At 46.5% G+C, this 26,504-nt stretch overlaps 1 protein-coding gene across 1 annotated transcript in view; it reads right to left on the bottom strand.

The window, feature by feature from the left end:
* Positions 1 to 22,717: 22,717 nt before the first annotated feature.
* Positions 22,718 to 26,504, bottom strand: part of CACNA1I (calcium voltage-gated channel subunit alpha1 I) — a 170,538-nt gene continuing 166,751 nt past the window's right edge. Inside the window, exons 35-36 of the mRNA XM_044679111.1 lie at positions 23,323 to 23,470; positions 22,718 to 23,283 (exon numbers count right to left, since the gene is read on the bottom strand). Of these exons, the coding sequence (XP_044535046.1) occupies positions 22,718 to 23,283; positions 23,323 to 23,470 (714 nt within the window). The remainder of the gene's footprint in view (positions 23,284 to 23,322; positions 23,471 to 26,504) is intronic.

Genomic DNA, 26,504 nt, shown 5'->3' on the forward strand with positions numbered 1-26,504 from the left:
AAAAATGAGGATTGTATGATGTCTTTTCCCACCTAGCTCTGACACTCTCTGTTCTAAGGCCCTTCCTGGCCCTGGCATTACTCCCCAGTCACACTGTCTCTTCTAAGGTAGCCCCCCAGAGCTCTAAAATCAAATGGCACCACCTAGAGTCACAGTTGACCCTCCAATTGCCTTGAGTATCAGAAGTAATAACAGCATAGGACTGATGCCGTCAAGCCCAGTGCCAAGTTGCTCTGGGAATTCTGCACTAAGTATTCTTTAGGGGTGCCCCCATGATCTGGAAACCTTTCGGACAGGCAGTCAGGGGTCACTCCCTCAGTTTTCTTGGGGTGAGTAGATGTTAAAGCTTTTCCACTTGAAGTCATTAAGCCTCTAATTACTCTGGGAATTTCTCTCTCTACTCTAATTACCCTTTTATCAGAGAGGACGCACAGTCCTTTGGCAGCTGGTGACATTCCCAGAATGAAATCTGCCAACCCAGATCATTTCAGACACAAGGAGGACAGAGAAGTAGTTTTTCCGTCTGTCTCCACATCCGTGCCCATCACCCTAGTTCTGGTCCTCATTATTCATTATTGCAATCATCTCTGAATTGGTCTTTTCATCTCTGGGAGCACACGTAGGGGAGTAGCGGAGGATGATTGCCGGAAAGATAGGATGAAGGAGGAAAGGATCTATTTGGAGAGAAAAACATTCATAGTGGCCAAAGAACTGGAAAGTAAGGAGGTGCCCATCAAGGGCAGAATGGCTAAGCCAGCTAGGGAACCTGAATGTAATGGAATGTTATTAAGCCAGAAGAAATAGTGAGGATGAAGAATTCTGAGAAATCTAGGAAGACTTATAGGAACTGATGCAAGGGGAAGTCAGCAGATCCAGGAGAACAATTAAACACTCTATTGTGAAGGAGAAAAACTATGAAAGATTTAAGAGCTTCAGTCAGAGCAAAGGATCATGAATGGATGATGGAGTCTGATGATGGAACTCACTTCCCACTTTTGAGGAGAGAAGCAGTAGACTGGGGTGCAGAAGAGTCCGTAACTTTTTTTAATCTTATCTTTTGTCTTAGAATTGATACTAAGCATTAATTCTAAGACAGAAGAGCAGTCAGGGCTGGCAATTGAGGTTAAGTGACTTTCTTAATTTTATCACAATTTTTAAAGTATTTAAATAAATTTAAAGTAACTTTATCACAAAGCTAGGAAGTGCCTGAGGCCAGATTTGAATTGGGGACCTCCTACCTCTAGACCTGGCTTTTTATCCACTGAGCCACCTAGATGTCTCTCTCATACCTTTTCATGGTTTCTATTCAATGCCAAGAATGGATGTCCTCCTCACCTCTGTCTCTGAGAATCCCGTTTCCTTCAAAGCTCAATCCAAGAGCCATTGCCTCCCTGAGGCCTTTCCTTAGTTCTTGAGCTGCTAGTGTCTCCCCACCACACCAACCTAAAGTATCTCCTCTTCGTTTTGTGCTCTATATTTTGTATATATAAGGTGAATATGTGTTCTCTCCCTATTGAATGTGAGTTCCTAGAGGGCAGGGATTATTTACAGAGTCTTAGAGTTGGAAGACCCCTAGAACGTCATCCAACCCCATCCAACCAAGATTGCCCTCTCCAACCTAGCTGACAATGGATCCTTCAGCTTTGGTTCTGTCATTTTTATCTTTGTAACCCTAAGATCCAGCAGCACTTATTAAATCTTTGTTGATCAATGGAATGTGGTATCTACTGCAAAACTTCCTGACTCCAAGTCTAGTCCACCCCACCTGTCTTAGCACTCAGCAAATGTTCCAAAGTGTTGGGTGAACCAAATGGACTTCCCATGCCCTGTGCTTCAGAGAATTCTATGAAGGAAAAAGAAAATTCAAATGGATGACATCTTCTTTCTCTCATGCCCCAAATGCCCTTTTGCCCGCAGGAATGGCAGAAGAGGCAGATTTGGGAAAAGCCAGCCAGTTTCACTGAAAATGCAGGGCAAGTTGGGGGATGTGTCTGCCTCTCCACATTCCCTATGCAGCTCTCCCTCCAGGGAGGGCTCTGAGGGGGTGGGGAGGGTTTCTGGCCATACAACCCAGTATAAGTGACAGAAAAGAAACATCTACTATCCACACTGAAGCTAGCGGAAAGCCATGGCACAAAAACTATGGATTGTGCCTGCTCGGCATTCCTCCGACATCCTGGGGAGCATCACTTAAGTTCCTTACAAAGATATTATATCTGGAAGCTCTTTCTGGCCACCTCCTCCCTGACAAGATGGAGCATGTGCCAGTGAAGACACATGTAACCTGGGAGCTGGGCTGAAGCCTGGGAACATCCATCTCACTAATGGAGCACCCTGAAGCCATGAGCTTAGGAGTCTCAAAATCTGTCTAGCTGGGAAATTATTCCCAAGTGTTTGTTATTCCTCTGTCTCTGACTGAGCGGAGCCTTAGCCCTCCTGGCTGAACTTTAGTCTCCTTTTGAAGGAAAGGCTTCCGGTATTCAAGAACAAAGATTTAGCTCTGACTGCATGCAAGGTGCTGGAGAAGGGGCCGAGGAAGCTCAAGGGTTTGGTGTTCTCTTCCTTGCCAGAGCTCTGGGCTGAGCCTCTGCTGGATGAAGAATGGAGAAGAGGGAGAAAGCAGTGATCAGAAGATAATCAGCTCGTTTGTATTTTACAGGCAGCAATAATTGGCAAAGGGAACATCTGGGACTAATGATCATAACTTACATTTAGAGAGAACTTCAAGGTTTATCAAACCTTTCCTTTCTATAGCACCATGATAGAGAGGAAAGAAGCCAGAGGCCCTCAGTTCAAATAAATGCCAACCTCAATGTGCTTGGTTCCTTGTCTGTAGGGAAAGGGGGCTGGATTCAATGGATGCCAAAATCCATTCAAGTTTTAAATCTATGATCTCTAGCCACTTTCCCACATGTGAGCTCTGGTCTTCCTTCTTCTAAGGGTCCTCACAGCACTGACCATCCCCTATTCTAAGGCCCCTCCAGCTCTAACACTCCCTGTTCTAAGCTCCCTCCAGCTCTGACACTCCCTGTTCTAAGCTCCCTCCAGCTCTAACACTCCCTGTTCTAAGCTCCCTCTAGTTCTTACATTCTCTGTTCTAAGCTCCCTCCTGCTCTGACACTCCCTGTTCTAAGCTCCCTCTAGTTCTTACATTCTCTGTTCTAAGCTCCCTCTAGTTCTTACATTCTCTGTTCTAAGCTCCCTCTAGTTCTTACATTCTCTGTTCTAAACTCCCTCCAGCTCTGGCACTCCCTGTTCTAAGCTCCCTCCAGCTCTGACATTTCCTCTACTGAAGCTTCTCCTCAAATAAGAACAACTCTGAGGTTTCACCTCACACCAGCCAACAGGCAATGATGACAAAAGATGAGAAAGTTAATGTTAGAAAAGTTTTGGGAAAATAGGAAGACCGAGGCACTGTTGATGAGTCTGTGTGATTACTTTAGAAAGCAATTTGGAACTATCCAAATGTCATGATTGACATATCGGTACCATTTGACTCAGAGGTTACAGCACTAGACCCCAAGAAGATCAATAACAACCCCCCCCAATACTCTGTATTTATAGTGGAACCTTTTTCAGTAGCAGGAACTAGAGATAAAAATAGATGCCTGTTGATTAAGCAATGCTATGAATGAAATGGAATCTTACTGTGCTGTAACAAACAAGATGACTTCTGAGAAGCCCGGGAAGATTTCTATGAACTGAGCCAAGGAAACAGCATACACAGTGACAGCAATAGACATGGAAAGAATGAAGTAATCGAAAGTAAACACTGAGAAATTATAAAGAACAAGCTTGGTGCCACAGAAGAAAGATACTTGACAGGATCACTCCCTACCCCTTTGCAAAGATGTGGAAAATTCATATAAATGTAAAATTTTAACCAATACTGGATGAATTCAGAAAAAAAACATGAACTATATATAGTGTATGCATGTATATGTACACATATGATATACATACTATATTATATCTAATATAATATATTACATGTACATTTATATAATAAAATTATATGTAAAAGTGATGTGTAATATTATAAAATAAATAATAGTATATGGTAATATAATATATAAAACTATATGCGTGAATACATAACAAATATAAATATGCAGTAATATATAAAGTATACAAAAATATGTATGTTTAGAGAATTTTGTCAACATATTTTTTAGTTTGGTTTTTTTTCTTCCTTTTTTTCTTTAAAAATTCTTTGTTCTTTGGGATAGTTCTTTGCAGGGAGGGGGTAGGATTCGAGGGGAAATTTGAGTGATGCAAAACCAAAGTATATTAATAAAAGTTTGTTATAGAAAATAAAGCATCTCCACGACCTGTCATATTCCATGTCCTCCAGTTCTGAGGTTTCCTCTTTTAAAGGCCTCCCAGCTCTGACAGTCTAGGCTAAATTGACCAATTCTTTGGCCCCAGTAAGTCCCACCATCCATCCTTTCTGGGCACGAGTCTCCCTCTGGAGGCAGCTCAGCAGAGGCAAGGGTGGGTGGGTGTGAGGGTGGGGGGGACACCCTGGTACAGCTGCCCCCCTCCCCAGGGCCAGGCCAACACGCTCAGAAGCCAGAGGGCAGCACACCTATTACCGTGTGGGCACTCGAGGAAGCCCCTGCGTGGGTTGGAGATAAGGCTGCTATTTCCAGGCCACAGCAGGGAAAGTATTTGCCATCCATCACAACTCTGCATCCGCATGGGAGCACCCAGGTGAAGCCGCTTTATTAAAATAAATGCACTTTGCAGAGGAGGTGCTTTGTCTGTTCTATGTCTGACTAGGTTTCCCTCCTTCTCTCGGCCCTGAGAACAACAAGGAATGTCAGGGCTGGCAGGAGCCTTAGAAATTCTTTAGTTCAGCACTCTTTTTTGGCAGTGGAGGAGCTGAAGGTCAGAGATAAGGGTGCCTCCCAAGGCTGGGGTTTGAACTCAGACCCCTTTGCCCCAGGACATCCCATGAACATTCCACAAACATGCCCTGACTCTCTCCCGTGTAACACGTGTCTATTGGGATCATAGAAAGATCCTTTGGGGGCTGGGGGGCAGAGGGGTTCACATTTATTTCACAGCGTCCTTCAGTCCCCCAGAGCGGGGCAGCTGCCCCAGCCTCCAGGTCAGTCTCATACAGAGCTCCCACTTCGGAATGCCCCATGGTCAAGGTCAGGCTAAGCCTCCCTCTTTCCCATTTTGGGGTGATTCATGAGTCCTGGGGGACGGAGACAAAGGTCTGGGGTCTCTGCCTGCTAAAGCTCCTTGTCTACTCTCTGGCCCCTCGATGTCTGTCTGACTTTTGTCCAGCGATGGTCTCCGCCTCAGCTCCTGTTTTCTGCCCCATTCCAGGAATCCCTGCCAGCATCCTAGAAGGGCAAACCAGCCGCTGTATGAATTAGACAATTCCCTTTACTTTTTCCATCCTCAGCTTCCCCATCTATGAAATGGAGAGAATCATTCTTGCAATTCTTCCCTCACAGACTAGTTCCTGGCAGGCCTCCAGTTCTAGAGGCCATCTCAGAGGTCCAGGGGAGGAAACAGAGGCTAAGAAATAAAAGTGATTTGCCCCAAACACCCAAGTCTTCAATCACCTCCAAGGTGAAATTTGAACCCAGCTCTCCTGACCCCAAGTACAATGTTTTTTCCTCTTGTACCATGCTGCCTCTAATTTCCCAAAATAATTTCATTGGAAAACCATGCCCCTAAATGAGGCACTAAACTGCGAATCAAAAGAAATGCTCTTTCGGTCCCTGCTCTGCCCTGGCCTCTTAGAGCTAAAGTGAGATCCTCTGGTCCAATCCCATAATTTTGCAAATTACATGTAATAATAGATTTCCGCATAAGTTTTCCAAAGTTACATGATGCATATTGTCTCTCTCCCTTCTTCCCTTTCCCCTCTGAGAGGGGACAAGCAATTCAATCTGGGTTATACATATATTATCAATCAAAACATATTTTCATATTATTCATTTTTATAAGCAAATAATCTTATAAAACCCAAACCCCAAATCATAAACCCAAATAAACAAGTGAAAAATCGTCTGCTTTCCTCGGCATTCCTATTCCAACAATTCCTCCTCTGGAGATGGATAGTATTTTTGGTCATAAGTCCTTCAGAATTATCTTGGATAATTGAATTGATGATAATAGCAAAGTCTATCACAGTTGATCATCCCACATATTGCACTTACTGTGTATAATGTTCTCCTGGTTCTGCTTGTTTCACTCTGCATCAGTTCACAAAGGTCTTTTGAGCTCTTTCTGAGATCCTCCTGTTCGTCATTCCTTACAGTTCAAAAGTATTCCATCACCATCATATATCACAGTTTGCTCATCCATTGTCCAACTGAAGGTCATTCTCTTAATTTCCAATTCTTTACCAACACAAAAAGAGCAACTATATTTTTGTACAAGCACATCCTTTCCCATTTTTTTTATCTCTTTGGGATATAGATTGAATAGTGGTGTTACCAAATCAAAAGGTACTCATTGTTTTTATGGCCCATTGGGCATAATTACAAATTGCCTTCCCAAATGGTTGGATCAATTCACAACTCCACCAGCAATGCATTAATGCCCCAATTTTGCTACATCCCTCCAACATTTATTGCTTTCCTTTACTGTCATATTGGCCAATCTGATAGGTGTGAGGTGGTACCTCAGACCAATTCCATTATTTTACAAAAAATGGAAGTGAGGGTACAGAGAATGTATATGATTTGCCCAAGATCCTACAAGTAGTAAATGACAAACCTGAGATTCAAACCAAGGGCCTCTGGATTCAAACCCAATGCTTCCCACTGACCCACTGTGTGACTCTGGGACAATCCCTTTCCCTTTCTAGAGCTCAGTCTCCTAATCTGTAAAATAGGTTGTTAGATTGTGACTGCCCTACTTTGTAGGGTTATTATGATGCTCAAGAGATTAATGAACATAAGGGGGCTTTGTAAATGGCAATCCTTGTGCAGATGGGAGGTATTACTCAGTCTGCAGAACTATGGAGAGCCAGCATATTTACTGCCTGGTGCTCTCCACGTAAGGAGAGGAAAGATTCTGACTCGTGTAATAATAAAAATGGGTTTGAAAAATATAAGAATTTTAAAAATTGTGGTCGCCATTTATAATAATTAAATATTAAGTCATGAGACTGTTAGTAGCTTTAATAGCTTTATTACAGCAAAATAGTGATAGTAAGAGGGGGAATTTTCTAGCCTACCACTTTAAATATGCTCTGAAGAAATCTAGCTTGCTCCCCGGACAAAGTTCCAATCTCTGGCCAGGAGAGAGGGAGAGTCAGCCTCCAGGTGGAAGTCTGCAAAAAACTCTTCAACCCAAGCGAGTCACTGAAGGCACCAACAATGATTCCAAGGCAGAATTGAATGCCTAATCAAATCAAGCTGAGCCACCACAAGACCAAGCAGCCAAAAAGATTCCCAGGGTCCCAGAGGCTCCCGCTTATACGAAGTTTTCTCCAACCATCAGCTCTCCTCACATCTCAGGAATCAATCAGTTTCCCAATTTGCCTAGCACTGCCCGGGGGGGGGGTAGGGGGGAGGAGATCAGTGCTTGTGGTCTTTTAGGGTATGAATTTACTTTTCTAGTAAAAGGTTCTTACTAAGTGTTCATGACAAATTAAGTGTGAATGGTGGGACACTCCAGGTTCTTCACTGATTAACTTAAAATAGACAGAGTTTAAATTCTCTTTCATTCAGGTCAACAAAGGAGGAGGTTTGGGCTACTGGAAAGGACACTCCATTTGGAGGCAGAGCATCTGGGGAGACAAAAGCAATGAAGACAGATGCAGAGGGACGGAAAGAGACTTCTTCTGGAACCCCAGCTCCCCCAGGGGTGGTGACATTGGAGAAATTCCCTGAGCCTGTTCCCTCCTCTATCCAATGAGGAGGCTGTATTGCCTCTGATGTCCTGTTCCACTCCCAAGTTCTAAACTCTGTCCCTAAAACCACTTGCCCCATCTCCTCTCTTCCTAGGATGCTGCCAATATCCTTGCACATACAGACCTTCTCTGTAAGACCTGAAAGATGCTTTGAAATACATGTGAGCGAGTGCTAGCCCCCAGCTCTAAGGAAGAGCCTTCCCCTGTGATCAGAATAAATACATATGTTTATACAGGACTTCTGGAGGGATGGACCTCTCAAAGTCCCTTTCTGCCCCATGATGGTGCTGAGATGATGGAGATGAGGACCAGCTGCACAGACCTGAGGCTGAGTGCTTATTGTGACACCAAGACCTGTGAGAGTCTCCTCTGAAGACTTAAGACTGTAGGGAAGTATGAGAGTGGAGATGAGGAGAGGTTGTAAAGAAAAAGACATAAAGCCTCAGGTCACCAGGGAGACAGAGACATAGAAAAGGAGAGATCTCTCTGCATTGGGGGAGAAGAATGAGAAGACAGAGGAACAGAGACACAGATACAGACCAGAGGGCAATGAGGAGAGATAGAGAAGCCAGTGGGAAGGTGAGGGGGCAGTGAAACAAAGACAGGGATAGAGTAGGAGGTGTAAGACAGAAAGAAAAAGCCACAGGAAAAAGACCAGTGAGAAATAAAGATGCCAGAGAGAGACAGAAACCAGTTTGGGGGCTGGGATATAGGACAGGAAAAGACATAGCTTCAAAGAGAGAGAGAAATGGGGTGGGGGAAGGAGGAGGCAAGAAATAGAAAGAGAGGGGGCAGCTAGGTGGCTCAGTGAATTGAGTGTCAGACCCAGAGATGGGAGGTCCTTGGATTCAATCTGGCCTCAGACACTTCCCAGCCGTATGACTCTGGGCAAGTCACTTAACCCCCATTGACTAGCCCTTGCCCATTTTCTGCCTTGGAACCAATACACAGTATTGATTCTAAGACGGAAGGTAAGGGTTTAAACTAAACAAAAATAGGAAGAGAAGGAAAGGCAAAGGGAATGCACAGGAGGAGGAAAGGATTGGGAAGTGAATAAGGAAGAGAAAGAATTTGATGGGGCAGGAGTAGAAATAAGAGGAATAAAGAAAGAGGAAGAGGAGGAAGAGAACGAGGAAGAAGAGGAGGTGGAGAGAGAAAAGAGTTAAGACGTGGACCCTGAATTCTTCCATCAAACAACATTATGAAGATAGAACAGAGATATGAGCAAAGGGCTGAAGAAGTCCATAGGTCAGGGAGCCGTCAGTAAAGGTTTCACTGAGAGGCAACATTTGATGGATGGAAAGGGAGGAAAATTGGAGGTCCAGGCCCTAGAGCATTGAAGCCACTGCTCCCACAAATTGAGGTGCATGTGTACCCCAAAGTCCCCCTCCCTAACCACTTCAGCACCCAGAGAGCTCCCCTTCTGGAAATTCTGTAGCACTCACTAACTACTTGCATACCACAAACCAATCCTTTTATTACCCACTTACCAGCAGCACCACCATCATTGATAACTACTATATGTCTTGAGTGCCCCCTAGGTGCCAGGCCCTGCTCTTGGCATGGAGGACATCCAATCCCTGCCTTAAGGAGGAAGGATATAGTGTATTGAGTACTGGTGGACTTGGCATCAGGATGATTTGGGTTCAGATCTTGCCTTATAGACAAGGTGGTATGTGGACATGGCCAAACAAACTTTATTGCTCGTCTGGGTCTTAGTTTCCCTTTCTGTAAAATCAGGGTGCTGGACTAAATGGCCTCTGAGGCCCCTTCCAGTCCTGGAACTATGACAGTCCTAGGAACCCTGAATGCTGGACTCTTGCCTCTTATCTCTGAGTCGGGTGATTTGAGTCCATATCCCAGCTAACCACCCCTATGTGGCTGCCAACTTTGGGGTCTGGTGGGGGAGGGGAAGCATGACAGGACTGCATTTTCTATGCTCTGAAGGACTCTCTCAATGGGACCATTGTTCTTGATGACCCCAATTTACTAAGGGCGGAAGGCTTGCTTCTCTCACTCCCCCTGAGTCCAGAGAGTGAGGTGTCTTTGGTCTATGCAGCAGAAAAGCCTATTTGGCAGTCCCAAGGCATCTCTGAAAATAGTCCTCCAGGTGTAGATTTTCCCCCTCCTGTATGCAAGGAGCCAGGCTTCTTCCTTCCTGGGGGGCAGGAGGAGTGCCATAGAGATGCTTCATCTAGCCGAGCAGCAGAGCGAGGACCAGAGGCCCCAGAAGGTTGGAATGTCCTGACAGGAGGCCCCTTCCTCCTCCTTCCTCCTCTGGGCCTCTTCTCCATCCTCTCACCTTTCCCTCCACCCCACCCCCCATCCCTCTTGTTGCCATGACAACAGCAATCTTAGGTCAGGCTGCCGGCTCTAGGGATGCCTCCTCTCCAGCGATGCCGCCCAGCCAGACTCTCATTTTCATCAGGACCACAATGGTGGCGATGCCTAATCACAGCCAGATTAATACCAAATTCCTGTCTGTTAGCTGGCTTAAAATTCATGAATTCAGTTCAACACAAAAAGTGCTGATGGGAAAGTTTCTCTATTCTTAAAAAACAAACAAACAACCCAACACAAAAAGAACCTTTCAGGCAGAGAGAGTCTTGCCTTCCCCTCCCCCCTGCTCTAGGCAGCCTGCTCATAATTCCACTACCTAACAGGTGGAAAAGAGGAAGACAAAGGGAGACCATGACCCAGCTCACCTCATGGAGCAGGGAGCCCAAGCTGGCTGAGAATCTGGCTTTCTCATGAAGAGGGCACAGGCCTGGAAGTCTGGAGACCCAATGGGTAGTGTCCACTCTGCCATGAGACATAGCACCAGAGATTTAGGGCTGGAAGGGACCACAGAGGTCATTTACTCTAACCCACTCCCTTATTTCACCCAGAAGGAAACTGAGTCACAGAGAGCAAAAGGGACAAAGGAAGGAGAGTGTTCTGGGGATGGGGGACAGTCAGAGAGAATGCCTAGACATGCTCATCCAAGGAAGCATGTCCCTAGAGTAGAGAGGGAGTCCTTCTGAGTAAGTCTGCTCAATGAAAAAACAGTGGGAAGATGAGGCAGCTAAAGGAATAGAATCTCTTGAGGTCACGAGGAAACATGACCATTGTCTCAAAATTCATGAGAGTGATCAGCTGTCTTCTGAAGAGATGCAGGCTCATATGGGAAGGGATAACCCAAACCTCAGAGCATGTGAAGCAGTGGCCCTTACTGATGATTGGTGGGAATCAGATGTAGGCACAAGACAGAGTTATCCACATTGGGTAGGTAGAGAATGCCCATTGCAGCTAAGTAGTTGGACCATCAAGTTAATGTTCAGTTTTCAAGCTGAGGGAGTCTCTGCATCTCTGAGTTCACAAGTCTGGGATAGTCTCGATTTGGCCAATGATGTCTTGCTCAACCTCCCTAGCTAAGTAACTCCCAACCTGCCATCTTGGTCTAGAATAGCAAACACAGGGCGCCTGCTCTCCCTCCCTCATGTGTGTCCTTCTCCCAACTGCTGGTGTTCTCCTGGCCCTTCCTCCCACCATATTTTTAAGGTTTAAAAAAAAATCTGAACTCAACAGAAACTCAATAAAAATGAGCATTTCCATGCCCAAAGCAGAGTAGATAATGAAGATTGTACACAAAACTGTGAATCTCTATTATATACAACTTGTCTTTGCTTTTAAGTTTATAATAAATTCACTGTTACTTTCAAAGCTGTTTGGATTCAGTGCATACATTTTGAACAGACACTGCAGATGGGCAATGAGCTGGGCCCAGAATGGAATAGAAGGATGAACTGAGCAAGATGGATGGCACTTGGCAAATTGGACAGAAGTTTCAGCAATCCTAGGCTGGCACTAAAGAACACCTTTTTCACACTCATTCTCCTTTGAGGATATTGTATGACCACAAATCATGGGAAACCACAGTGTTGGAAAAGTCCAAATCATGAATGATGCAGTGGTAAATTGGAGGGACATATGGTAGACTCAAATGGGCTGCTAAATCCATGGCTAGAAATGACTTAGGTAGGAAGAACAGCATAAGAGAGGTCATCAAGGGTATGAAGAACCAGAACAAGAGAAGGGCTGCTCACTTGGATTGAATTAAAGATAATAGATGGATATTGTAGGTCCTGAGATGCCCCTCATAAAGCCCTGAAATTCGGTATTTCATTTGAACAAACATGCAGTAAACGACTACTGTGTACTTGGAAATGAAATGATCAGTTAAAACATTTAATAAGTACCTACAATGTGCCAGGCTCTATATTAAGACTTGAGTATACAAGGGGAAAAAATGACACAGTCCTTTCTCTCATGGAGTTTATGTTCTACTGGGGAACAGCAAGATAGAGATAGACAGACAGATGGAGGGACAGAACGACAGACAGAACGACAGGCAGAACGACAGACAGATAGACAAGTGGATGGAAGGATAGATAGAGAGGTAGAGAGATAGATAGAGATAGATAGATAGATAGATAGATAGATAGATAGATAGATAGATAGATAGATAGATAGATAGATAGCAAGTAATCTTGGGAGAGGGAGGATGTGTTAAACGACAATAGGGATCAAGGAAGACTTCTGGTGGGAAGTAGCCCTGGAGCTGAGCCTCAAAGGGAGCCAGAGTTTCCAAGAGGCAGAAATAGAAGGGAGAAGCATTCCAGATCAAGGGAGCAGTGATGTACAAAGAGATGGGAGATGACATGATATGTATGAAGACTAACACGAAGGCCAGTTTGATTAGAACTTAGAGTGTGTGATGGGTGAGATCAGGCTGGTAAGGCAAGCAAGAAGCATATTGTGAAGGACTTTAAATGGCAAACACAGGCTTTTCAGTTTTATTCTTGAGTCACTAGGGAGCTACTGAGGTTTCTTAAGCAAGGAAATGACATCGTAAGACTCTGCTATAAGAGAACCACAGGAAGCCAAAGATAACTGGGTTATGATATCTCCAGAGATGTTAGACAGATTGTGACCTGGGAAATGAGGACGTATCCTGCTGCCATCAGGGTTTCCACAGTGGCTTTGGAGTAAACATGATATTATATTATGTTCTTGTTAAGTCTTGTGGGGGAAAGGGGAATAGCCAGTTGGTTCTCTATCATCAGATGTCTTTGGGCAAAGATTGGATGACTTGTCATCAGAAGGACTGTGGGCACCCTTGGAGAGGGTGGGCTTCCCTGCCTTGAGGACCTCTAAGCAGAATCTGGATGATTGTTGAGTGTTTTTATAGTGGAAATTCCTTGGTGTAAGGCTTAAAGTAGGTGGCCACTTCTAACTCTGAGATTCTGAGACTGCAAGCCTATAAAAAAATATCCCTGTTTAGGGGGAAGTGAGTTAGGGCACAATCAGCCACCCCACTGAGGTTATAACCTCATCAATACAATTGAATCTCGGTAGGAGGAGGGACCAGGAGAGGAATATCTTTGATCAGCATCTTTGAAGGGATCAGCAGAGTGCTCCTCCCTTTTATTTCTGCTTCTTGGAAACTCTGGCTCCCTTTGAAGCTCAGTTCCAGGGCCACCTCCCACCAGAAGCCTTCCTTGATACCTGTTATTGTTTAACACTTCCTCCCTCTCCCAAGATTACTTGCTGTCTATCTATCTATCTATCTGTCTGTCTATCTATCTATCTATCTATCTATCTATCTATCTATCTATCTATCTATCTATCCATCTGTCTAGATGGAGGTGGATACACATGAGGGATAAGTGCCCCATGTTTGTGTAAACTGGGCTTCTCTGGGAGAAGGATTTTCCTTCCCCTGCTCTTCCTCTGTCCCCAGGCTTCAGGAATTAGGACTGCTGGTGTATGTTTCTGTTCACGGTGTTTGTCCTCAGTTTCAGGTGCCAAAGGTGATCCCCAAGGGACCTGAGTTCAAGACATGGCAATCTTGCCAGGATTTGCAGATGGTCTAATGCTGGAAGCCCCAAGAAGCCAGGTTGCCTGGGACGTTAGCCTCATGAGGGTTTTAGACTTGGACCTGACCTTGTGTTCTCTGACACCCAAAGGTAATCTCCTTCCACTGAGGAGGTGAAAGAGGTAAGAACAATCATACCTCTTCAGGTGTTGGGGGAGTAATTTAGTACATTTATGATTATAATTTCTGAAGCAAATATCTCTGTGTAGAAAGTTCCATGTTTACATTTGCTCTTTCAGACAAAGATGGCATCTTGTGGGGCATATTGGTAGGAGGGTTGGCTGTCTCATCAGAGGACCAGCTCTGCCCCTTATTGTTTGTGTGTCCTCAAGCAAGTCACTTTGCCTCCATCTGCCTCCATTTCCTCATCTGTAAAACGGGAATAATAGCGCTATATCCCAGGGTTATTGTGAGGCTCAAGAGAGATAATAAATGTAAAGCATTTGATAAAAGTGAATTGTAATGCATCATATACTTGCTAGCTACTATTACATTTAATAGCCTTATTGGACACATGACCAATCTGCAGACTAAAGAGGAAAGATGACGTTCTAGGTCCCACAGCAAATTAGCAGGTGGGCTCCAACTAGAATCCAATCCTCCCAACCCCCAGTCCAGGGCTCTTTGCCTTCAGCCAGAGGTGGTGAGTCATAGCTACCAGACACAGGGAAAGAGAACAATGCTCCCCTCACCCCTTCTAACCACAGGAAGCTGGACCTAAAAGGGGGTGGTGGGGAGCTCTCACTGAAATCCCCAACCAGACTTGTTGCTTGGCATCGATGGTTTCCATGCAAGGTGGGTGAGATAGCTCCTATTCTTACATCCCTACTCCTGCTTACTGACTTTGGATTCCCAGAAATCTACTCCCAACTCTGTGGGTCAAGCCCAGATTCCTTCTAGCCAGGGTTCTGTTTCTTGAGTGGGAAGTTCAGGAAAGAACAATAGGGAGGGAGGGTCTGGTTCTCTCCCTACCCATCTTCTCCACCCCTGGTCTTTTTTATCTCCCTACTGCAACCCTAGCTCCTGCCTGGCCTCCGGGGAGATTCCTAATTACTCTGGCCTCAGAGTAAGTGTCTGCCTGCTTTCTCCTGCCCCAGGGATAGTCACAGAATCTCACAGTTGGCAGAAACTTCAGAGGACATCTAGAGAGTAGGGGCCATGTCTTTTCCTTCACTGATCTAGCCATTGCTCTATCCATCCATTCCTCTCACAATGTTTTATTAAGCACCTGCCATATGTAGGGCAGGGGAGAAGGTACAGAAATAGCAGAAACCTGGTCTCTGCCCTCAGGGAGTGCTTAGTCTAGAAAACAAATTAGAATGTGATATGTGTATAAGGAAAGGTCATTTGGCCCAGGAAATATGGGAGGTCAGTCTTCCATGGTGTCAGGAAGCCTGGGGCTCAGCCCTTGCCTCTGATAAAGACTGGCTGCACCACTGAACCTTTAAATGTCTGAGACAATGAAGTTCCAGTCTGAAATACTGAAGGAAGTTTCCTCTACCCAGATCCACACCAAGAACAAAAACCAAGACCTTTACATGCCTCAGAGGCAATTCAATCCAGCAGCAGCCATAGTCTAACATTACCACTGGGTTTGATTGTTTTAAACCTTTCCCCTCCTTTCCATCTTGTAATCAATTGTTGGTTTGTAAGGCTTAAGAGTGGTAAGGGCCATGCAGTCAGAGTTAAATAATTTGCCCAAGGTCACATAGCAAGAAATGTCTGAGGCCATATTTGAACCCAAGACTTCCTTTCTTTGGGCCTGGCTTTCTATCCACTGAGCCATCAAGCTATCCCATTTCCATAGTGTTTTAAGGTTTGCAAACCATTCTACATGTTATCTCATTTACCTCCTTATGAGGACCCTATTATTATCTCCACTGTGCCGTGAGGAAACTGAGGCCCAAAGAGGTGAAGTAACTTGCCCAGGGTCACTTAGCTAGTAAGTAGTAGGTGTAGGATTTAAGCCCAGATTTTCCTGACTCCAAGTCCACTGCCCCTAATTGCCTCCCCATATGATCCTGGAGGTGGGAAGACCTAGGTTAAATCCTACTTCAGATACTGATTATCCAGGTGACCTTGGATAAGTCTCTTTAACCTCATCATGCCTCAGTTTCCTCATCTATAAAACGAGCATGATAATCAAAGCTCCTACCTTACCACATCATGGTGAGGAACAAATGAGACCATGCCAGCCTCACAGAAAAATTAAGGACAGACAAGACCATGGGCCCAGGATATAATCACTCCCAGGGCAGTGGGAACCCTCACAGAGACAGAGACCTCACCCGAGGACAGGTCTGAGGCTAAAGAAGAGTGAGAGCCCCACATGCCGCTCATCAAGGTCACTGTGGGACCTTGAATAAATCATCTCCTTCTCTGGGTTTCTAGGTTCTTCCCCCCTCAGGTCCTTCCCCCAGAGAAGGAGGGGGTTGAATAGCTCATGGGGCCATTTCTGAAGATAAAGAAGCTGTGTGGAGAAAACTAGCAAAGCATGAAATTAGCTCTTGTGTGTGAATGACATCCCTAATGTCAACCCCCTATTAGGCCCCCCAGCATACACACCCCACAGAAGCTCAGAACAATTTGTCTCCTTAATTACTCTCACAGACTGGGACCAGCTTCCAGGCAAGGATGGGCCAGGACCAGCCCTCCAGGGCAAAGGGAGGACAAGGAGCCCTGACTTAAAGGACCCAGCCCTGGGACATCCTTCTAGGGCTCCAACTAGGTGGTCTGGAATCTCTTTAGGTGACTTACCTTCTCCTCCACCATCCCTCCCAGCTCTGGTAGGATAGTTTGGCCAGCCTTCTCCTACTTCATGGAGCTGGGGCGCAGTTGGATGGAGAAACCTGGGGAGAGAGCCAGGAAGGCATGCCTTCTCCTTACCCTACCACCCCCTTCCCAGACCTCACCATTTCCTCCTCCTCCAAACCCTCCTTGCCCTCACAGGTCCAAGGCCTAGAATGTCTCTTGGCTCACTCTTGGAATAGAAGCTCTTGTGGGTTCTGACTCCTTCTTTTGCATTCTGGGAGCCTTATTCCTGTGCTAGCCACAACCCAGGGTTGTCATAGGCCCTCCTCATCTTTTGTCCCTTCCTGGTTAGCTTTTCCTCCTTCTTTCCCACCTCCCAGAATCAAACACAGATGACCAACCCCAGGATTACTGAATCAGCTCAGGCATGGCAGGAGAGCTTGGATCTTAAGCCCAAACACATGTCCAAATCCCAGCTTCCCTTTTGACTACCAGTGTGACTTTGGGCAAACCACCTAAACTCTCTGGGACTTAATTTCCTTTTCTTTAACATGATGGGGATAGGTCAGGAAGGCTTGTTGTGAAGTCCCTATATCCTTGGAGATCAATGGGGGTGGGGGGAGAGTCTTCTCCCATCACAAACATTCCATCTCCCTGCTATTCTAGGTACCCATCACAATGGGACAGGAACCGGAAAGGAGGAGAAAGACATCTCACTAGCTCTCTGCCCCAACCCGAGAACGCATCTTAGAGACACACAGAGAGACTTTCTGAAATAGCTGTTTTTTTCGTTTTTCTTTTTTAATTCAATACAATACTGTTGGCTGTTGGTTTTCCTATACCTTGATGGTAAGAGAACAGCAGATACTACCCATCAGCAACTAGGATTAAAATTGTCACATCATATAAACTGTACATCCAACAGGAAATTCATTAATAAAAGAAGAAAGGGATAGGATGGAGGGCTTTCTGGAGGAGAGGAAACTGTCTCTCCTCATCCTCCCTGGTGGCTACCTCCCCCAACCCCCAGGGTGTCTGAACCTTGAAATTCCTATTATTGCACGAAGACAAGGCGCTATCTGAGTGTGGCATAAGCTGCTGCTCTGAAAATCCAGGAATTCCCTCCCTCCTCAACCAGAGGCCAGAGCAGAGGGATGAAGAGTGAGGGGGTAGGAGACAATGGGCCCTAGATGGGAAAACAAGCAGCTTCCAAAATGGATGGGCAGCAGGGAAGAGGGAGCAGAAATGAAGTGAAGGGAAATTGTTATTTAAATTTTGTGCCCCCACTAAGGTCCTATTCTGATAGCCTGGAAGTGGCTTGGAAGTGGCCTTGGCTCCTTGGAGTCCTTGCCAATGGAGTTCAAACCTCAATAGGTCTTACCAAGCTGGAAAGGCTTAGAGAACAGGCACAGAGATGAACCACATCTGTCTTATACAGAGCTATAAATAAGAATTTTTAGATGCCAGCAAAAATTAAATTGGGGTGAGGAGTCTAGGGGAAACTCCACCAGGAAGAGTGGCCTGTCACTAGAGAATCTATCCTATACTCCTGGAGCACAGACAGTGGCCCATGACTCCCTCTCTACACCCTTATGGGGACTTCTTGGGGTGAGAGTATATCTCCCACAGATATTTGCTAGCACCCTAGAACAAAGCTCTGTTTGTCCCGTCCTTGTTACAGCTCTGGCCCTCACCCATCTGCCAGTCGACAAGCATTTTTTAAACACCTACTCTATGCTAGGCACTGTGCTGGGCACCAGGGATACAAAGACAGAAAAGACTCAGTGGCTAAATTCAGAGGGATTCATCACAAGGGCTTTGGCTTCTAGCAGCTCAAGTTTTTGGCTATAGCAAGTCAAGACAGAGAGTGAGGCAAAGAAGTAGGTGTGGAGACTGGGACCTGCTGGAAGAATGTCCATAGTTGTATTGGTCTTTGTCTGAGAAAGAACATCCTAGAGGGCTGCAGAGGAGAGTTGGGGGCATCAGATGTGAAAGGAGGGGACAGCAAAGGGTAATGTGGTACAGTGGTCCAAGCACTGAAAAGTGGAGTCAAAGGATGTAGGTTTGAATCCTTGCTTTGCTGCTTACTACTTGTATGTCCTTGGGTAAGTTCCTTCTCCCTCTCTGGACCTCAGGAGCCTGACTTATAGAATGAGGAGATTGAAACCTGATCTTCTACCATCTCTTTTAATTCTGACTTCCTATAATCCCTGGGGCCAGAGTGGGGGTGGTGTAGAATGAATGGATTGTGCTTCTCTGAGAAACGGGTTAGACTGAGGCAAATGGGAAAGGCATGTTAGGAAGACACCATAGACAGAGGGGTAGAGCATCCCACCCCAAAGGTGAGGGCCCAAATGGAGTCCTATTCCCCACCAAAAGGCCCAGCATGAGTACTTTTGTGTGTGCCAACGCCATATATATGTGGATGTCATGCCCCACACTGCCCATTTCAGCCTTGGTCAGTCCTTCTGTCAGGTGTGCCTCTGTTGGGCATTGGCCTGGGCCATTGATCAAATATGACTTTAGAAAAAATTGGGCATTCAATGGGGGATAAATGTCTATCTTGGGAAGAGCCTAACCCGATACCCCAGCCCAGCCAAATCACACATTAGTTAAGATCAGTTTGTGCCTAGGCCTCTGTTTCCTCAACTGGTTATGCCCCCCAAGATTCCCTCCAGCTCTAAATCAATGACCCTCTCTGTGTCTCTTGAGGGAGTTGTGTGCTAGATGGCCTCTCAAGTCCTTTCCAGCCCTAAATCTCTGATCTTTCCTATGTGGTGAACTGGCACATCACTTAAAACAAACAAAAAGCATGGCAGCCTCTATAGGATGGAAGAAGGATCCCTTTCCTGACCTCTACCCAAGTCCCTGCAAAAGTTCCTTGGACCTCCTGTTTCCTTTCTGGCTTCCTCAGAAGTTAAGTCGACCACCTTTCTCTCCCTCTCCTACACCCCCGAAGTGAGAATCAGGATCAAAAGAGCCCAAGTCTTCTCAGAAGGAAATCTACCCATGGTAATCTCATTCCTTGGCCCTTCTTTCAGGGACATGGATCAGAGGTCCCCCTAAGTCAAGCTGTCTATACTAGGAAGCCTTCCTTGATTTCTCTTGATCCTTCCCATGGCACTCTTTTGCTTCCTCCCTGACTCATCTGTCTAGTCCTATATTTCAGGTCTATCATTTTCATGTTTATCTCCTCTCCCTTCTCAATTCCATACTCTGAGGGCAAGGACTGCACCTTGACTGTAATTTCTTATTTCCCCCTAATGCCATACACACACACACACACACACACACACACACACACACACACACACACAGTAGGAGCTTAATTAATGCTTGTTGAATGTTATTCATGACTCTGCAATGAAAATGACAGCTCAGAGCTATCTAGTACTTTGTGAGAGAGCAGCAGTGAATTCAGAGAGGAGGAGATCCTCTCTGAGTTTGCTAACTGACTGGCATTCTGTCAGCTGGGAAACGGGAAAATTTGATCAGAAGATGTAAAAATAAAAGGCATTAATTAACCTATAAAAATAAAAAAAACTATGCAGGCTGTAAAGAAAGGACTATATGAATGCATAAAAGGATTTGTATGTTTATAATTACATTAGGAGTCATGGCCAGTGACTCATTTGGGAAATGGAGCTCTTTTCTAATCTAAATCCTTCTCTTAGGAATGGCTCTCCATCCTGGAAGGCTCTGGGAGTAAATCTAGGTGCCAATTAACTCCCTTCAAGGTGACAAGGAGGGAGATGAGTAAACTGAACTGCCTTTACCTCTACAGCCTGGAAGACCACCTTTGTAACTCCTTGCAGGACTTGGTGGGGACACTCAGAGTAGGGTCTTGCTCTGAACCTCTCATTTCTCTCATGTACCTTGTTAACCCCTCAGGCCTGAGTGAGCCCCACCCCATCTAGTCATAGCTGGGCCTCCAGCAGGGGGAGGGGATGTGAAGACCACCCTAGGGTCTTGTTATTGCTTAAGTGGAACTTGACCCAATACTTTGGAGAGGGGTTGGGGAAGCTAAAGTGTCTAAGCAGGTATGTGTATTGTGTGTATGTATAATGGCATTTAGGGTTTGAACACAGATGTTGGACGTGTGTGAGAGGCAGCACATATTTGGAAGTGAATGTCTGTGCATGTGTTTCCCCCTGAGAAATGAGAAGGTTAGACAAGATGACCACAAGGTCCCTCCAAGTTCTAAAGAAAGGGCCCTCTGATCCTCTCTAGGCATGTTCCGTTCATTGGTTAGAAGGAGTTAGAAGATGGCTGAGATCTATGACTGGTGCAGGGAGGTTGCCCACTGTTCTCTGATGCCCAGAGGTGACCCTGCCTCCTCAAGACTAGGAAGCTTTGGCTGGTCCTCCCTGAAAGCCCAGCCCAGTGATGGATGGAGTGCCTGTTGCCTAGCTAAGTGGTATGTGAACATGCTGGTGAGGTTTAGGTGAGTGCTTGTTAAGAGGGAAGAGGGTGAAGTTCAGAAAGACCTGGGTTCAAATCCTGCTTCTGACTCTAGCTGACCCTGAGTGAGTCACATAAAATCACTGGGCTTCAGTTTTCCTCAGCTGTAAAATGAGGGAGTTGGACTCACTAACCACTAAAATCCCTCTTGTTTATGGAGACTCTGCCTGAGCCTGTGACTGTCTCCTAGTTATAGATCTTTGTCCTGTCCCTTTACTCATTTTTCTCTGTCTTTCCAAAGTCTAACTCTATTGCTTAAAACACTTTGAACTGAAGGGGAGACAGAGACTGACAGACAGATGCTCAGGCCCACACTGTCCTAAAGCTCCCTTCTATTTTGGGCAAAGGAGGTCTCCCCACACCCCCCCCCCAAGATCTGGAAAGTGATCATAGCAAGAAGTCCAGGGACAGGGACAAATATACTAAGATATCTTAGGAGAGCAATGATGGCCAGTGACCACTGGCATGACCTAGACCCTCAGCTCCAGGAACCAGGGACACACAGGAGAGGGAACGCCACAGGGCAGACCTCGGTCTGGAGTCACTGGTCATTCTGTACCAGCATCTGGTGACCAATGCCAAGGTCCATGTGAGGGTCTAAGTCAGCAGAGGAAGATGTCCCCCACGCCCTGCCATCCATCCATCCTCATGTCCTGCTTCCTCGGAGAAGTCACAACCAGAGGGCCAGACTCTGTGAAAAAGACTCCAAAGACCCAGGCTGAGTCCAGACTCTCATTCTTGACTCCCCCGTGACCTCCAGGAAGCCACTATCCCTTCCAAGCCTTTGGTTCCCCATCTGAAAAACAAAGGGCTTGAACGGGGTGTCTCTGAAGTGCCTGCCAGTCCTGACACTGCAGAGTTCTGGGACTTCTCCCTTTCTCTGCAGTCAGGAGAAGCAGCTCTGGCTAACCCAGGGAGACACATCCACTTCCTCTCTCCTATGACTGGAAAAACAGACTTCTTCTCCCGCCTTTCTACTTTTTGCTACCAAAAAAATAAAAAAACAAAAACCTATTTGCTAGTTATGGTTCTCGTGCCTCGGCTCCTAAGACACAATCGAGAAGGAAAGCACAAAAAGTGACCCCTTCCAAGGAGTGTTCATGGCCCACCCTTCAGCTCGGAGGCCGTGGGCTGCCCCGCGTGGCCCCTGGGCAGAGTGGATGTCGTGAGAGCTGCCCGGGTCAGGGTCCAGGCCAGGGACTGAAAACAACTCCTTCCGCTCTCGGGGGCGGATCAGATCGTTTCTCAACGATTTTAGTTTCTCCAACAATTCCCCAGCTTCCCATCCCACCCCTCTCTATTCTTAGCACTTTCTGGAAGTCATGAGCTTTCAGTAAAAAAAATAAATAAATATATATGTCTTTGTGTGTGTATATATATATGTATACATGTATATATATACCGAGAGGCCCCGCGGGGCTCCGAGTCTGGCCGGAGGCCCCCAGCCCACGGGAGCTGCCCCTGGCTCGCTCTTCCTCCCCGCCTGCCCATAATCTTTCCAGCTCAGGGGCACGTGGCTCTCAGCGTCTCCTGTGCCTGAGGTAAGTGTGTTTGACACCCAGCCGGACCCCGTAGACACGCTAGCGCACACTGGCTCCCGTCAGTGGGAGTTTAGAAGGGACAGCGACAGTGAATGGCCTTCCCCCGCTGGGCACCCCCACCACAACCGCTCCTCGGCCTGCACCCCCTGGGGCCAGAGAACCTCATCTGTTCCTCTTGGTCACCCCTTCCCCCAGCCCCACCTGGGGAGGCTGCTGTGGCTTGCGTGCTGTGGAGCTCAGCCCAGGAGGCTGGCCATCTGGCCCCTGGGCGTCCTCCCTGGCGGAGCCCCCGTCTTTGCAGAAGTCTGTCCCCCAGGAGGGCGTGGACAGGAAGCCCCGGGGGGCCGCGGAGTAGGGCTGTGTGCCCTCAGTCCCCAGGGCGGGCAGCGGGCCCCTGGTGGAGGACAAGGGGGCCACGGTGGACAGGCTACTCGTGCTACTGCACCTCTTGGCCAGCCGGAGGCCTGGGGGCGGGAGGGCAGGGGAGAAGAGGGAGGTGAGCGAGAGGCTGCTCAGGGTCTCCGACTGCTCGCTGCTGTTGGTGCCTGCCCCGCGCAGGCTGCTGCCCACCCCCTCCTCATCCGAGGGGTCCATAGAGTCATGGTGGGTACATCCAGGGCTCGTGCTGCCCCCACTGCTGTGGCTCCGCTGGTGGCCTCGAAGGGTTCGCAGACTGAAGAGGCCCCGGCCACGAAGACTCCGGCGCCGAGAGGCTGGGGAGAGGGCAGCTGCCACCACAGTCCTGTGCGAGGCCCTCATGTGGGCACCCGGTAGCCCAGGGCACAAAGCTGAGGGGAGGTCCAGGGTACACTGGGGAGAGTCACTGAGATTCAAACTGTCATCCAGGGTGGTCTGGAGGCTGCCCACCGAGCCGCTGCTCCGGCTGTCATCCAGGGACGTGTCACTCTCAGTGGTCTAAGAGAGAGAGAGTAAGAGATGGCAGGAGTCAGAGATGGGGCGCCCTTAAGGGTCTCTATTCCAATAGCCTCCTTTGGCAGATGAAGAAGTGAAGTGACTTGCTTAAGGAAACACAGATCCTTTGTAGGAAAACCTAGATTTGAACCCAAATCTTCTGACTCTACCATACACAGGCAGATTTTCTTGGGAGAGGGTCAGGGCTTAGTCGGGTAAGCAGTAATGAATCAGTTAACCCCCAAGCTGTCCCAGTGGTTCTCTCTCTAATTACTGTTCACCTAGACAGGCAAGTTCCCCTCTCTGGTCTCCCTTGTCTCCATCCATCCAAATGAAACAATATGGATTTTGAGACTCAAAGCAAAGCACAAAAAATCCTGGGTTTTCTGCTAGTTCTTAATTCTAAGTATTTATCCAAGGGCACTTGGTACCCTGGGCACTGTGCATGTGAAACAGATTGCAAGAGTGATCAGAAATTAGTCTTTTTCCTTCATGTCTCTCTCTTCCTCCCTCCCCCCCCCCTTTGTTCTCTTTCGCTTATTCTTGATCTTCCCTTCTTTTCTCTTCCATTCTTTCTCCATTTGTCTCTCTTTTTTACCTTTGTCAGCCTCTCTTTCTCCTCCAAAGCTTCTTCCCTCTGCTTTCTCCTTTTCTCCCTGTCTTTCTTATTTTATTGATGCTGGAATATGGTGCAGTGCAAATGAATGCTGGCTTTGGGGTCCAAAGTTTCTGGTACTTAACTTTTTGTGTGACAAGTGATTCTGAGACAGCTAAGTGGCAAAGTGGATGGACCTGAGGTCAAGAAGAGTTGAGTTCAGACCTAGACTTTTAGTAGCTGTGTGAACCTAGACAAGTCATTTCACCTCTGTTTACCTCAATTTCCTCATCTCTAAAATGGGAATAATAAGAGCACCTACCTTCTGGGGTTATTGTGAGGATCAAATGAAATAATCATTGTAAAGTGCTCAGTGCCTGGGACACAGTAAGTATATATTATTTCTTCTTCTCATCATCATCATCATCATCATCATCATCATCATCATCATTATTATTATTATTATTATTATTATTATTATTATTATTATTACACCTCCCTCTGGATCCTCATCTATGAACTGAATGCCCACTGAGGGCTCTTCCCAGCCCTTAATCTATGCTCCTATGATACGGTTATAATACTTGGACACTTTAATGGATCTTGTAATCTCCCCTGACAGATTGTAGCTCCTTGAGGGCAGGGGTGGTTATGTTGTATCCCCAGCACTTGGCCCAGGGCCTGGAATAGAGGAGGTGTTTCTTGTTGCTTGACTGATTGAGGTCACAGTATTCTGCCATTCACGACTGTTGAGCATCCTTGGGAGATGGGCCAGTGGTGGTAAAGAGATGGACTTGGTGTCAGGGAGCAGCTCTGGTTCCCTGAAAATGTGGGACCGATTGCCCAAGACAATGGAGCCCACTCTCTTCCTCCTGGTCCATGATGAGCTCAGCGGATGGTCTGTCTGCAGAGGATGTTCAAGGCAGACATTCTGGTCCAGCCTGCTGTGCCGGCACAGTGGCTGCCCATCCATCTGAACATCCCAGGCTGGGCTCGAGGCGCCCTTCTCACTTTTTCCACATTGTTTTTCCTCTGTGGGGCCCCTCTAAGTATCCTGTGGCTTGATGCAATTAGAGCAACATCATCTGAAAACAGGAACAGCTGGAGGGCATGCTATCAATGTGGTGCACAGAGCTCTGGCCTGGCCAGAAGGAAGCTCCGTGCCACTGGCATTCAGGCGTCAGAGGTTCAAATCCCACCTTCAAAATCTAGGAGCTATGTGATGTTGTTCGATCATTTCCGTGTGCCCAACTTTCCGTGATCCCATTTAGGGCTTTCTTGGCAAAGATACTGGAGTGGTTTGCCATTTCCTTCTCCAATTCATTTTTTAAAATTTGCTATCTGTCGTAGAATCCGTACGAAGTATCCGTTCCAAAGCAGAAGAGTGATAAGGGCTGGGCAATGAAGTTAGCATCACACAGTTAGCAAGTGTTTGAGGACAGATTTGAACCCAAGATCTCCCATCTCTAGGCCTGGCTCTCAATCCACTGAACCACCTATCTACCCCTCCAGTTCATTTTACAGATGGGGAAACTAAGGCAAACAAGTGACCTGATTTGCACAGTGTTACACAGCTAGGAAGTGTCTGAACTCAAGATTAGAACTGAAGAAGATGAGTCTTCCTGACTCCAAGCCCAGCCTTCATGCCCAGAGAGCCAAGATTTGGCCCTCTCTCTTCCCACCAAAAACAAAAAGAGGTGATTCTTTTTTCAGGTATTGGATGAACTAGATTGCCAGGAGGCTTCCTTCCACTCTGGGGATTTGTGATTCTGTAATTCATATTTAAAGATGACACTTTGTTGGAGAAGGGCTTTTGAGACTGCATCTTTCTCTATGGAATCGAATACTCCTCTGTAATCTCCAAACCGTTGGGATGGCAGGTTCTGGTGCTCCGGGAACCTTTCAGTCCACTTTGTGACTTTGAAGATGTAGGCTATTTAGAGATTTTTCCATTTTCCTCAAGGACACCCCTGATGTGTACATAGATCACAGACAATTTACGAAAAGATTTGGTAGAGAAGAATAAGTAGGCCCAGAGCCATTAGTTATTGATGCCATCTAGTTCACCCTTTTGGGGGGCAATAGTATTATTTATGACTTGTTCTATGGAAACCTTCCCTTCTTTGAGATATTAATGAAAAGTGACCCCTGATTGCTATAAAATGTAACTCCCTTCACAGATCTCTTCTCTAAATCAGCTCCAGCTACTCTACTTGACTCTATCTCCTTAAGGGCCTTTGACACTCTCCCATAGGACACTGGGCAGTGAGATGATCGAATCCAAATATGGGCACTCCATGGTTATTGCAGATGAGAATAAACTATTCTAGAAACACCACAGATCTGTTGCATTTCACAAGTAGCTTTTGTTCTCCTTCCAGTTTCATCTGGACGAGTTCTCTGGCTTAGCTGGATCTCACGCTAAGGTCTCCAAAGGCTCAT

Source organism: Gracilinanus agilis, chromosome 5 (genome assembly GCF_016433145.1).
Source record: "Gracilinanus agilis isolate LMUSP501 chromosome 5, AgileGrace, whole genome shotgun sequence".
In the NCBI taxonomy this organism is placed as follows: domain Eukaryota; kingdom Metazoa; phylum Chordata; class Mammalia; order Didelphimorphia; family Didelphidae; genus Gracilinanus; species Gracilinanus agilis.